This window comes from Crassostrea angulata, chromosome 2, assembly GCF_025612915.1.
Source record: "Crassostrea angulata isolate pt1a10 chromosome 2, ASM2561291v2, whole genome shotgun sequence".
Lineage (NCBI taxonomy): Eukaryota > Metazoa > Mollusca > Bivalvia > Ostreida > Ostreidae > Magallana > Magallana angulata.
The window spans coordinates 24,568,481-24,582,346 of record NC_069112.1 but is presented as its reverse complement, the minus strand read 5'-3'; the positions used below and the strand labels follow the sequence as shown (position 1 = coordinate 24,582,346).

Below are 13,866 nucleotides of genomic sequence, written 5' to 3'. Positions count from 1 at the left end.
CTTGCAAACCTAATGAATAATCTTACAAATTTATAGACGTATTTAAACGGAAGTGCTCTCCTTTCAACGTTAGAAATATTCAAAGTAAATAAAAATAAATTTGGGGCATACAAAAACCCCCCAAAATACATCATTGGAATGTTTAAAAAAGGAAACCGTTGGGTTTCATCCTCCGAATGATTGAGTTTATTCATCCTGCATGTTTTGCAATGATTATAAACAACGTAAACATCAAAACTATTAATGAACAAATGTACACTGCTTTATTTTTGTTTAAATAGTCATGCTGTATATTTTATATGTTATAATAGATTATATAAAAAAAACAGATGTCAAAGTCGTAATACAATCATACTAGCTTCGACGTAAGGGGCCAGTTTAAACACGCAGCGAAAGAACGCAAAACCCTTTTATGTCGATTATTTTGCGAATACACAACAAAACTTGTCTAATCCGGCGGAGGGTGGTTCTGAAAAAAAAAATGGCCGGATTAGGCAACATCCGGTTTAGAGGATATTGTTGCAAATTAATTTTAGCATTTAATGCAGTAGGTCCTGATCGTGTATTCTTGCAAAATGTTCAATTGTTCTGAATTATATTAGATTTCATCGATCTTATTTACGGTACAAATTTTCATTTTAAATATTTTTTTTCAAACAATAAATCCATAACGGAATACATACGATGGAAATCCTTGAATTAAATCGTCGTTATCTTTCAAACATCCGATTTACCTGAAAAGTGCATGCTTAACCGTAAATTGTTAAACAAAACATTAACAAGTCAACAGGTGGCTGAAATACCTGATGGCGAGAACTGTTTTGATGCAGGGAAACAATAGATAAATATTAATATAAATGAGAATTTTATAAAAAAAAAAATTGAGCATTTTGACAGAATAATATGCAACTCTGTACGTGTAGCCATGCAACGGGGATAACAAACGATATCGGCAGTCTTACTCCCGCAGTATCCTGAATCACGGCCTGAAAAAAATTGGGTGAACTATAATCTAATTATCCAATTGCAATTCATAACAAGACTTTACGGTATTAACTGAAAAAAGTTGCTTCTTTGGATCTATATTAACAGTTGTTTAAATCAATAGCAACGACAGAAAAATTGGTCAATAATTGAGCATTAATATCTCGCAGAAGGCCGATCGATCGATAAGTGGACGGACTACGGGAGATAACTCTCACTAATAATATGCAGTAGGCTTTTTCATTGCACCGGTTAACAGAATAGATAGGATCCGGATTGCACAAATTTTTTTAAAACAAAAATGATGGGAAAATGTCAAGGGGCTGAATAATGTCGCCGGATTGGGCAGCATGCCGTAATAAACAACATCCGGATTCAACGAGTTTCAACAAGTACATAATTTTTTCATTGAAATATGGCTTAATTGACAGGGAAAACTACATGTATTGCAACGAATATTATTGCACACATACTTAGCATAACCATCGTTTAAAAGCGTACAATTATTTTATTGAAAATCGGACCAAGCAGCTTTTTATGTGTAAGACACTTTATTTGTCATGTGCATGATCATGTGCATTAATTATTTTCAACACCTGCTTTTTCTCCACAATGATCTCCAATTCCATTCACAACTGTTGTCATTCAAAATCACATGAATTAAACAAAATTTAAAATTTTGTGTCGATCTCAACTGTTATGTATTCAAGAAATCTATTGATTTTAACATGTGTTACGTAATTAGGTAATAACGTTTTTAGGGGTCAAACTTCATTTACAAATTACCATTTTTCCTTCGTTAACATTCACAGGATCGAAAACAGATTTCCTACGGAGATTTATAATGGAGAATGTTTACATCTTTTCTCAATTCGGAAGTCTTTCGGAATATCTAGCACACTTTTTTAAAGTTATCATCCGGGCTTTATAATGGCTGATGCAATGCAAAATCCCCGTAGACGTTCTTTTTTTAGCCGTGTATTAAAACCTGACAAGCTAGAGGGGGCGTTTCAAAAGGGAAATCTTGGGATTTGTTCATACTATCGAATGAACATCGTCTGAAACAAGAGATATTTACAAATATCAAATAATTTAAGAGAATGTGTGGCAAAAATATCTTGGGACAGACTTTAGGTATAATACGTTTATACATCCTTACAATATAATGATTTTCTCATGCGTTACCTAACTAGGGATATTAGGGGCCAGAGGTAAAAAAGTTTAATCTTGTCTTTTTCAATTGAAAGAAATGCAAGTATTTAAAAAAGCAACGTAAGAGAACTTATAAAAAGCATTACAGGTTAGCATTAGTACTTCACTCCTATTTCCATATCATGTTTTGTTGTCGAAAATTAAAGTCGATGACGTGATTTACCTTTTAAAAATCGGACGGAAGACCTCCTCGTTGCTCGCAACGAGATCGTGTCTAGTTCTTTTTATTTTTTTTTCTGACTCCTTTTTGGCTTTATAACTCAAAAAGTTTACAACCGATTTTAATGAAATTTTCAGAGATTGTGTGCAACTATAATACCTCAAAGTTTGTGAAGTTTCTTTGAAAACGTCACTTCTGTTTCTACGTGACGTCATTTTTAAAATTTTCAAAAAGTCATTTTGTCCGCGGCGTTTTTCAAAAACGCTTTAAGATACAGGCTTGAAATTTTCAATGGTTATGATTTAATCGATTTTTCTCTGTAATAAGGCTCGAAATGAAAATCTGTCACTTCCGGTCGAAACCGGAAGGGAATCAAATTTTTCGAAAAAATGAATTTTCTGATCCAATCGAAAACGAATATGTGTTTTATAGAGCTTATTTAGCTGAATCTAACACTGAAAGCCGTTTTAAAATCGGACAGCGCATTACAGAGATAAACGAGTTCAAAAAATGATTTTTCCGGAAATTTTGATTCCGCGTTTTTGGTTAAGAAAGTAGTATCAAGTTCTTGGTTAAATCAACTTGTACCTAAAAATTAATTGTTAAGTCGTACTGTAACACATTCGGATTTTTTTTGTTAAGTCGTTCTTGAAATCGGAAAGGTTTTTGTTAAGTCGTACTTAAAATCATTCGTATTTTGTTAAGTCGTACCAGGAATAATTGGATTTTTATGGCTTACGGCCATCTAGTTGCCGGATAATCTTTACGGCAAAGAGTTCAGTTATCTGAACATGCGCGACAAAAAATAGTTCTATTCGAATGTTGCAAAGTTAACTGTTTGTTGTTCATAATAAATATCTTTAAGCAAGATTATATTTTCCATATGTTATTATCACTTATGTTATTGTAACCAATATGAATTGACTTTATTGAAACAAACTCGAAATCTAACGCGAATGAATATCAGCTGCAGTGTTTTCCCTAGGCCGTTTTTGCATAAAGGTATAGGTCCCCGCCATGCATCACACAGTACCGCCATGCATTCCGCTATGCATACTTACATGTATTATAAGCAAAAAATCTTTTCCCAATTATTTCAGATCCTAACAGTGATAAGTTAATGTAAAGTTGTCGTTATTTCGTTCAATCTTCATAAAAACGTTTGCACCCGCAGACAGCGTCGCTAACTTCGATCGACATCGATCTCAGCAAGGGGGAAAGTGTTTAACGATTAAAGAACTGAACTAATGATTGAGATATATTGAAACTGGGATTATAAATCGGTAATAAATGCATAAATAGAGGGGCAATTACTACTTGTTTTAATATAATGTGCCTTCTTCGACACCTCCGCCATTATCGAATGTTGGGGATTTTCCAAGATCTAAAAATAGCACAATGTTCGCTCGATGGACTTACCTTGGTTGTGCTATGATTGAACTGTTTATTTGTCGTAAAAATATTGGAAACTTGAGACCAAATGACCTCAAATGAGAAAAAAATATGCAGTTAAGCTTGATTGCAAGTCATATACGGAAGCGATGTCACATTACTATAACATAGAGACATCGTATATATAAAAAAAAAATGACTCTGTGCACATGTCATGTGAAGAGAGACTGACTGCAAAGTTATAGTGCAGTAATTAATTTTAATTAAATTTGGTGTCAAAACAAGTTTGCTGTAATTTCATAGTTCTCATGCGCGGATCGTGAAAATTTTTCCAGGGGGGGTCCGAAGGATAATTGTGTTTGCCAAGGGGGGGTCCGAGGCATATTTTCGCGATAATTTTACTATGTAAATTTAATAAATTTTCATTTTCAAGGGGGGGGGGGGGGTCGGGACCCCCCGACCCCCCCCCCCTCTAGATCCGCGCATGGTTCTGCCTGTTTCTTGCCCCCCCCCCCCCCCCTCCAAAAAGTTTATCTCTGTACAAAGGGGGAAAAAATAAAACAGAAGGTGTTAGAACTGCCTTGTGAATATATATTTCTTATAAAAGCTTGTGAAGGTCAGCCTCTTAAAAAAGTAGAAAAAAACCCAGAAAAATATGAATAAATATACATGAAATACAAATAAAATAGAATTATACTTGTTGGTGTAGATTTAATGAGAATTCACTAATTATAGTACATAACATGCAGTACATTTCATCAATTGGTTATATTATTTTTACGCGCAGTGAGTTGGCGCTGCCTATGGCGCTGTTACGTCGCACCGTGCACCAACTCTCGCGCAAGTTCATAGTGTGTAGGAATACAAGGTCATAATACTGCTATTTGAGAGCACGTTGGTTTTAAGTGTTTTTGTGTCCTATATAGTTGAATGAATTTACAGTTAATATTCTTCAGTCGTTGGATAAAAGAAAGAAACAAATTGTCTCATATTGGAGTTTGAGTCTGACATCATCATTATTATTTTATGCAGTCTATGATTTTCCTAAAAGCAATGGTGGTTTCAATCAATTGATAAAAGAGGCGTCTAGATTTCAATCCTGTCTGTTTCGGTCACTAAGGTTCGACCATGCAATCAACAAATGGGGCATGTTGATATTGGTCCTGTTAATTTTTATAGATCTATGAATTACATGTACCTAGTTACTTTCTATAGAGCTATAAATAAACTAAAGTTTCCGTTAGAAATAGAGGGAATCATACTCGATCCATGTAAATATAGTCATATCAAACCCGTAAGCCATTATGGCCCTTCAGGCCTTTGATTTTATCTTATTATTTAAGGTACTCTTGTTATTGGTTTAAGAGCTCTGCTTCTTACAGGAACTTCCAGCTTTACTTTCGACATTAACGGAAGACCCACTCGTTGCTTTGCAACGAGCTTTGCTCTAGTTATATTTAAGATTCCAATAAAACTAAAGAAAAGAATGTAAAGGTGGGTACATGTATTCCCTCTTCCGATAACATCCAAATACATGTACATCTAGATCTATTGTTTGTGTGCTTATTTATATTTTAAAATACTATGACATAGTGTATATATCAGCTCCTCTTACTTCAAGAAATGGTGGTTCACAATCTACATGTTTACTTTTCAGTTTATTGAGGACTAGGGTGTCGTAGGTTAGAACGGCTTCGAGAAACTGTTATGACTAAGTTGTGTCTTAAGATACTTGTAAATCTGAGACACATCTTAATTTAGGTTAGTTTCTGAACATGCCCCCGATTAAAAATCAATGATTTTACATGCAATTATTTGACCCTTATTGATACGTTAAAAGGATGCTAACAAGTAAAAGCTTAAACACAAGCACATGCCTACAATGTACGCTTGCACGCATGTTATAAAAATAGGGAATCCATCTGTATGTATACGTAGTTAGTTGTAAATGCGCCGTTATACTTAGTCTGAAATTTAATTCATTATTTTGTTCTTTCTCATACATTACTTTAAGGGGAAAATCCGAAATAGTGATACAAGCTTTATTTTTGTATGTGTGACCCACGGAAAATGTATGTCTATCGGTATTCGTTTTACAAGATTTATTAAAAATCCACAAACTTATTACAATATTCCGCGAGGTCGGGAGTCGGTGGTACGAGCGCCTTGACCGTCGCTCTCCAACTGCCGAATAATTAAATATGACCAACAATTACTTATAGATAACGGAACACAGTTTTAACAATAGAGAATAATAGAAAAGTAAATATAAAGAGTTACTTCAATTAACAGATTATTTAGATAAACTGAGTGTCAATTTAGAGTGTCCAGATCAAAGTCACTCAACGTGAGTGACAAGGGAAAAGGTGTCATGTCCAAGGGGTACATTTCACAAGATTTAATTATTATAAAGGCAATAACTATAAGTAACATGTAATATTACATGTACTATGACAATTGTATATATATTGTATGTATTATCATTAGGAGAGGAACTTGTAAGTTGCAAGAACTTGTTTCCGATCCTTTTGTGTTACTTACACAATAAAATATGTTCAAATCAAATCACAAGATAGTTGCCTCTTCCTCCCAATGAACACGTCCCCGTATTCAGAAGAAACGTACTGCTGTGGAACATGGTACTTGTTCCTCCTCGGCCCATTCTGGAACTGGGTACATCACACTTCCAATTGCTGGTAGACTCGAACCGTCTGTGAGCATGAGTCGAATTCACCGCAGCTTTACGAAAGTGTCCCCTTGAATCACCTGTCTTTGTCTTTTCCTTTAGTTCTTCTTCTCTGTCACGTAGCGTGCTACTAATTAAGGTGTCGTATTTGTTCTTCTAGCTGCTGAATTTCTTTGTCTCTTTTCTGTAACTCAGCCAGCACTACAAAATGACGGTTTTCGAATAACTTTGCTTTTGCAGTTTGGTGGTTAATATATTCCCGCAAAACGTTGATTTATCCAGTTTATTCTTAGTAAGCTCTTCATTGAATTGAGAGTCTTTTATCCTGGAAAAAGGAAGTTCCGCAAGGAATAAACGTTTTTCGTCGATCCGGTTTCTGTCGCGTTGAAATTTCTTCTCCGATTTTCTTTTTTCTGTTTGTGTCGCACAATCTGTTCTCTGAGTCTCTACGACTTTAATGACGTGAACGTCACTTCGGCGGTTAATTTTCTGTGTCTTGCACATCCCCGCAAAATGTTAATTCTTTCCACATTTAAAACACTTAGCAAACCGTGCAACACAATTCCATACGTGATGAGCAAGTCCACACCTTATACAAGCAGGATTCTCTTTATGTACGAAGTACTGTGCATGCGTCGGGTAACTCACAGGCGTAGTCCACGCTGGTCCATACGAGCACTGGTACGAATCCATTGGGGGGAATTCAGCTGAGAGATACTTCATGGGATCGTGTATCAAGCTAAAGAGTTGATACGCCGGATTCTAACACCAATTGTGACCCACGGAAATGTACAAGTCGATCGGTATTCGTTTTACAAGATTTATTAAAACCCCGCAAACTTATTACATTACCGGTATTCCGCGAGGCCGGGAGTCGGTGGTACGAGCGCCTTGACCGTCGCTCTCCAACTGCCGAATAATTGAACATGACCAACAATTACTTATAAATAACGAAATACAGTTTTAACAATAGAGAATAATAGAAAAGTAAATATAAAGAGTTACTTCAGTTAACGGATTACTTAGATAAACTGAGTGTCAATTTATAGTGTCCAGATCCAAGTCACTTAACGCGAGTGACAAGGGAAAAGGTGTCATGTCCAAGGGGTACATTTCACACGGTGATATATGTAATTAAGGTGTCGTATTTATTCTATTATTGTCAACACAAAATGTAAAGGATTTGTGCAATTTAGGTAAATATAATAAGAATGCTTTTGTAATCAGAAAACTTCATGTATAAACTTGCCTTTTTCAAGTGACCAGTATATGTATTATAACATGTGTATATTAATTGTATATGTCTATGAGCTGTACAGCTGTTGACTAATAAACAATACAATATATGTATGCGTATCATCTAATATTTAATCGTTTTGATTTTTTTCTCTGCATGGTTGTATGGACGAAACATGTTTTTCTACGCAATTGATATGATACGATCTAAGATTGCAAAGCATTTCCCCCTATATAAATTTTGTAAATAATGTACATGTACTTCTATATCACTGTCATTTATAATATCATTGTAAATATAATTACATGTTTATTAGATATTTTTATTCTCATTCTTTTGTGTCATTTAAAACAACTATCAAGATCAGAGAAAACGACGTTTGACGAAAAATCGATTTGCGTTTGTTATGATACGGATTTACGTTTAATGTTGAGAAATCAGCCATTTCATATTCATTTATTTTTCATTTTTACGGACCAAAGTACTATTTCCCTACGACAATGATATGGATGATGAAAACTTTTTTTTGAGCAAAAGATACATGTTCCTGATTAATTCTGTGAACATTTTATTTTTCATCAAATGTCAATATCGGTATCGGATTAAATAAATAAATATATATATATATTTATTAAATGTCATTATTTCTATTATCTCGTATCATTTAAAAACATAACCTGCTACCAGAGTGAAATACCAAGAGCACCTTGCTGAGACGGAAATCGATCAAGATAGAAGTGTCACGGTGTGTAACCTAATTTTTCGGACTTTTTGTTATTATTGTGCAAAATAACTCTAAAAATTAATTCTGTAACAGCTGTGCTAAACTTTCTCAAATCCGCGCAGACTAAATCTCACCCGAGGCACAATCAGAGATGGAAGTTTATCTTTTAATTGACACTTCATCTTTCATCTTATTGACCCTTTTATGTCCATGCTACTTAACCGCCAAAATACCATGAATTACTTAACAGCTATGAGACAATTGATTTCTTTATATTTTTGTTAATCTTTTCACTGTGTTATTTTCTGCAACAATGTAAAAATTATGGTAAGTTGGAATCAGACTTTCGGTGCTGATTCCTCCCAACTCAAGTAAAATTATATTTCATGCAAAGTCTAGATAAAAGTCTTAAAACTATAACGGGTGTTGGAATATTGGAGGTTTAAAGACATTTGGTGGTAATTTTAAGGTTGATATTTAATTCAATACTTAAGACATTGTCATTCCATTCAAGGCTGAGTATAATTGGAGTGCGCACGACTCTGCACACCCTTTTATATTCATGCTGCCGTTGGAGCAAAGTGAAAAAAAATTAGTAATTGTGTTTTTAATCAAAATAAACATCATCCATAACAATTTTCTTTTAATCTTAAGACATAAATCGGATAAAATGCTAAAATGGCGCTCTTAAAGACAGTATCGTTCTTTGGTATCGTATATGTAATAACTCATGCAGCCATGTTGCATAACCGGATAAACTAACTTTATTCAACTTCTTACATAAGAGAGTTCCAACAATGTAACAGATCGTACACAAGATAATTCTGATTATATTACATCCTCCCTTTTATGAAATTCAACACTCTGATTTATATTTAGCTTATAATTGTGTTAATTGGAGATTAGAATGAAATACATAGTTAAGTTAATTCAAATGAGTTGTACAAATAAAATATTATCAGATCCAATGTTCAATATTGTTCTTACTGCAAATTAGGCTGGACAAATTTCAGAATGACTAGAAATACACTGACTAGTGTAACATCAACTAAACGTAATTAACTAACATAACAAATGAGTTTTAACTGACTAGGGATTATTATGCCCTTTCCCATAATAGATAATCACACGGAATAGTCGGATAAGTACTTTGGCTTTGTGACGGCTCGTCCGGAACGTGTACATCTTCGCTGTGTATCTTGTGCTTGTCCTGGCTCGGACTTCTGCTCAACCTTTGGCTTCTCCTCTGGTAATGCTGGTTTAGGCTTTGCTGGTGGTAAATGGTTTGCCGATGGAGTTCTCAGGATCGGAACTTCAAGAGTGGGCGACGCAAATCCTTCATGTTTGGGTTGGATCACATGCGGGTCTTCCCTTGTCTTCATCAGTTTACAGTTGTTCCTGCGGTACGTTCTTCCCTGACTGCCAGCTTCAACAATATGAGAACGTGGATGTACAGAGGCTGACACGTAGGTTGCTGGTTTCCAACCATCAGGTGTTTGAATGCGTATGGAATCTCCAAGTTCACACTGTGGTCTTGGTTTTGCACTTTGGTCATAATAGAATTTTTGCTTCTGTTTGTATTCCATAAGACGAGTAGATACTAGGTTTGGTTCTATAATGCACGGCTTTCGCAATGTGTCACTGATGGGTATCAGTGTCTTAACTCGCCTGGACATAAGACGTTGCATTGGTGATCCGATTTCGTTATCCCTGGGGGTGTTGCGTAGATCAAGTAGCCCTAAGTACATATCATCTCCAGACTCTGTGCATTTCTTTAAGATGTTCTTGATTGTTTGTACTGATCTTTCTGCAAGTCCATTTGATTGTGGATGTAATGGTGATGATGTGACATGGTCGATCCCAAATGCTCTTGTAAACTCTTTGAATTCTTGGCATGCAAACTGTGGACCATTGTCACTCACTAATATGTCCATTATACCATAACGAGCAATACACTCCTTGATCTTTGTTATGACAGTTTTCGCTCTGGTGTCCCTTTCTAACTCTGCTACTTCAATGAAGTTTGAGTAGTAATCAACTAGGATGAGGAAATGACGATTATCAAGCTCAAATAAATCGGTTCCAACTTTGCTCCACGGAAGTGAAGGTATAGGATGAATCATCATTGGTTCCCTTTGTGGTTTGTTTCTATGTGTTAAACATGCACTGCATCTGCTGACAACATCTTCAATCTGTTTGTTCATTCCTGGCCAGAACACGAATTCTCTAGCTTTCTGTTTGCTCTTAAGGATCCCTTGGTGAGAACTGTGGATTGTCTTCAATGTTACTGTTCTTAGTTCTGACGGTATGACTGTACGCTCCCCACGATAGATGAGTCCATTGTAAGTAGATAGTTCATCACGAAAGTCCCAAAATGGCATGACTTCAAGTGGTACATCACATTTCCTCTCTGGCCATCCTTGGCAAATAACTTGTTTCAGAATTTGTAGTTGTTGATCTTTCTTCGTAGATTCGACTAGTGTTTCATGGTTTGTATACGATAAGGTTTCAGCTACCATGACCATCATTTCATCATCTATCAGCCTTTCGTCACTGTTCTCTAATGGTAGTCGGCTCAGACAGTCTGCCAATCCAATTTCTTTGCCTTTAATGTAGATGAGATTGAACTCATAAGGCTGTAATCTTAACATCATTTTTTGTATCCTCATTGGTGCTGTATGAATGGGTTTTTTCATGATGGTTTCCAGTGGTTTATGGTCAGTTTCTATTGTCACATTAGACTTCCCATACAGCAGTTTGTGGAAACGTTCACATCCGAAGACTACCGCCAACATCTCTTTCTCGATTTGCGCGTATCTCTGTTCTGCTGAGGTTAGAGCTCGAGATGCATAGGCCACAACTCCATTTTCCTGCAAAATCGCTGCTCCTAAGCCTTTCATTGATGCATCAACGGTAACAGTCACTGGTCGAGTGACGTCAAAATACTTCAAGACATCTGTAGAGGTTAGTGCTTTCTTGACATTAGTGAATGCTTGTTTCGATTCAACGTCCCAGTTCCAAGTTTCACTTGTTTTCATTTTCCGTAGCGGAGCTGTGAGTTCACTTAGTCTTGGAATAAACTTGGCAAGGTAAGCTAACATACCAAGTACTGTCTCAAGTTCCCCTCTGTCTTTTGGGTCCTTCATCTCAAGAATTGCTTTTACTCTGCCTGCTGATGGTTTCAAGCCTTCTCCTGTGAGACGATGGCCAACATAGTCAACTTCCGGTTTCACAAGTTCACACTTGGCTGAGTTTAACTTCAATCCGATGGTTCGGGCTTTTTCCAATACCTTTTTGAGTCGGTCAGTGTGCTCTTCCAAGGTCTTTCCGTGAACTAATATGTCATCTATTACGATTTCTACTCCTTCCATGCTGCCAAAATGAGTCACCATCTCCCTCTGAAAAACTTCACCGGAACATTTCAACCCCATTGGAATACGTAGGTATCGGTATCTTCCAAAGGGTGTGTTAAATGTTGTTAACATAGAACTGGTCTTAGACAATTTGATCTGATAGTAGCCCATGTTAGCATCCAAGGTTGAAAAATACTTGCTTCCGTGCAATCTTGTCACAATATCTTCAATACTGTTCATTGGATAATGTTCACGCATAATTGCCTTGTTGAGATCTGATGGATCTATGCAAATTCGCATGCGGCCATTTTTCTTCCGCACACATACCATACTGTTGACCCATGGAGTTGGTTCTGTTACTGGAGATATGATGCCACAACGAACTAAGTTGTCAAGCTCAAGTTTTACTTGATCACGAATAGCTACTGGAATAGCTCTTGGTGCGTGAATTACGGGTGCCACTGTTTTGTCGATTTTTATTTCGTATTCGCCAGGAAGGCATCCAATGTCCTGTCCAATGACATCTGCATAGTCTTTCCTTAATTGCTCAGTAGCGGTACTGACATTGACACTGTTAACTCTTGCAATCAGGCCAAATAGAATGCTGTCTTTCCTACCAAGTAACTGTAAGGGTCGAGGATTGTCAATCACTTGGAAACTAACTAGTCTTTCTGTGTCCTTGTATTTGCATGGTAAGCTTATCTGTCCAAATGCTTTAACTTTGGTGCTTACGCCATTGATAATAACGTTACTATCAGTGATCGGAGCAACGGACGAAAATTTCTCGGCACTTGTTTTGGATAATATGTTGCACTGTGCACCGCTATCAATGTCCAAAGTTAATTTCTTGTTGCCAATGTCAAATGTAACTTTCCAATCACCGGTTGACTCTGAATTAGTATCTGTACTCGCGGTCCACACATCTTGTACTGTGCACTGATTAAACATCTCTTCTAGCTCAGAGTTGCTATGAGGTGTATTGTCTTCGGCATAATATACTCGCGAGCGCCGCGGAGGGTGTCCTCTTCCTCTGAAATTTCTCCGACTTCTCTGATGACCTCTTGGTGGTGCTGCACGACTTTGACATAGGTTTGAATGCTTAAAGTGTCCTTTCTGCCCACAGGCATCACAATGCTTGTTAAATGCTGGACAATGTCCTTTAATGTGATGTTTGCTGCAATTTGCACAATACGGATGCGTACCTTGGTATCTGCTTCCTCCTCTTTGCCCTCGCTGCACTGGTTGTCCGAATGTCCTTGGTTTCTCGTAGCTTGTGTTATGTTTTGTGTTCGCAAAATTTACTGATGGGTTTTCAGCGTCCAAATTTTTCAAATGCACGTTGGTCAATTCGACTTGACGACAGGTTTGAATGACCCTATCCAGGGTTAATTCGCCAGCGGGAATTTCCATTAGCTTCTCTGAACATTTCATATCATTGACACCGTTAATTATCATGTCACATATCAACCCTTCTTTCTGCTCTCCGTACTCACAAAATTCAGCTTTACGTTTCAGCTCGGATATGTAATCCATTATTGTATTTTTGCCTCTCCTGGTTTTCAAGAATTCTTGCCTTTTAATGTTTCGATAGTTATGGACCCCAAAGTGACGATCGAACTTCTTGAATACTGTCTGTAGATCATGTTTATTCTCTCCCGGTTGTGCCTCGATGTTGTTGTCTCTGTCCTCTTCTATTTGTGGAGCCCATGTGAACGAATCGTAGATTTTCACAGCTTCCCGGCCCATGTTAGCTAGTAATAATCCTACTTTCCTCTTACCGGGTTTGTCGTCCAGTCCCAGAGCATCTAAATGCACAAGAAAGTCGCGCTTGTAAGCCTCCCATTCTTTCGCTCCAGAGTTAGATTCAGCTATAATAAATTCTGGTAAAGTTTTGATACCGCTGTGTGACATTGTTCCTGACTGATGGACGCGGATTTTCTGACACCATGTAATAACTCATGCAGCCATGTTGCATAACCGGACAGTATACTATACAAGAAACTGAGGAAGTATGATCGCATGCTTATCGAAGGTATAGTGTGAGATGAGGTACTAAATAAGCATAAACTTTATAGAGTTTTCTTCATCCAAGGTTAATTAATGAACGTCAATATATAC

At 36.8% G+C, this 13,866-nt stretch overlaps 1 protein-coding gene across 1 annotated transcript; it reads right to left on the bottom strand.

Moving 5' to 3' along the window:
- Positions 1-9,519: 9,519 nt before the first annotated feature.
- On the bottom strand, positions 9,520-13,659 carry LOC128174058 (uncharacterized protein K02A2.6-like). The gene has a single exon (XM_052839695.1). It carries the CDS (start codon positions 13,657-13,659, stop codon positions 9,520-9,522), a length of 4,140 nt encoding a protein of 1,379 aa, XP_052695655.1.
- Positions 13,660-13,866: the final 207 nt, after the last annotated feature.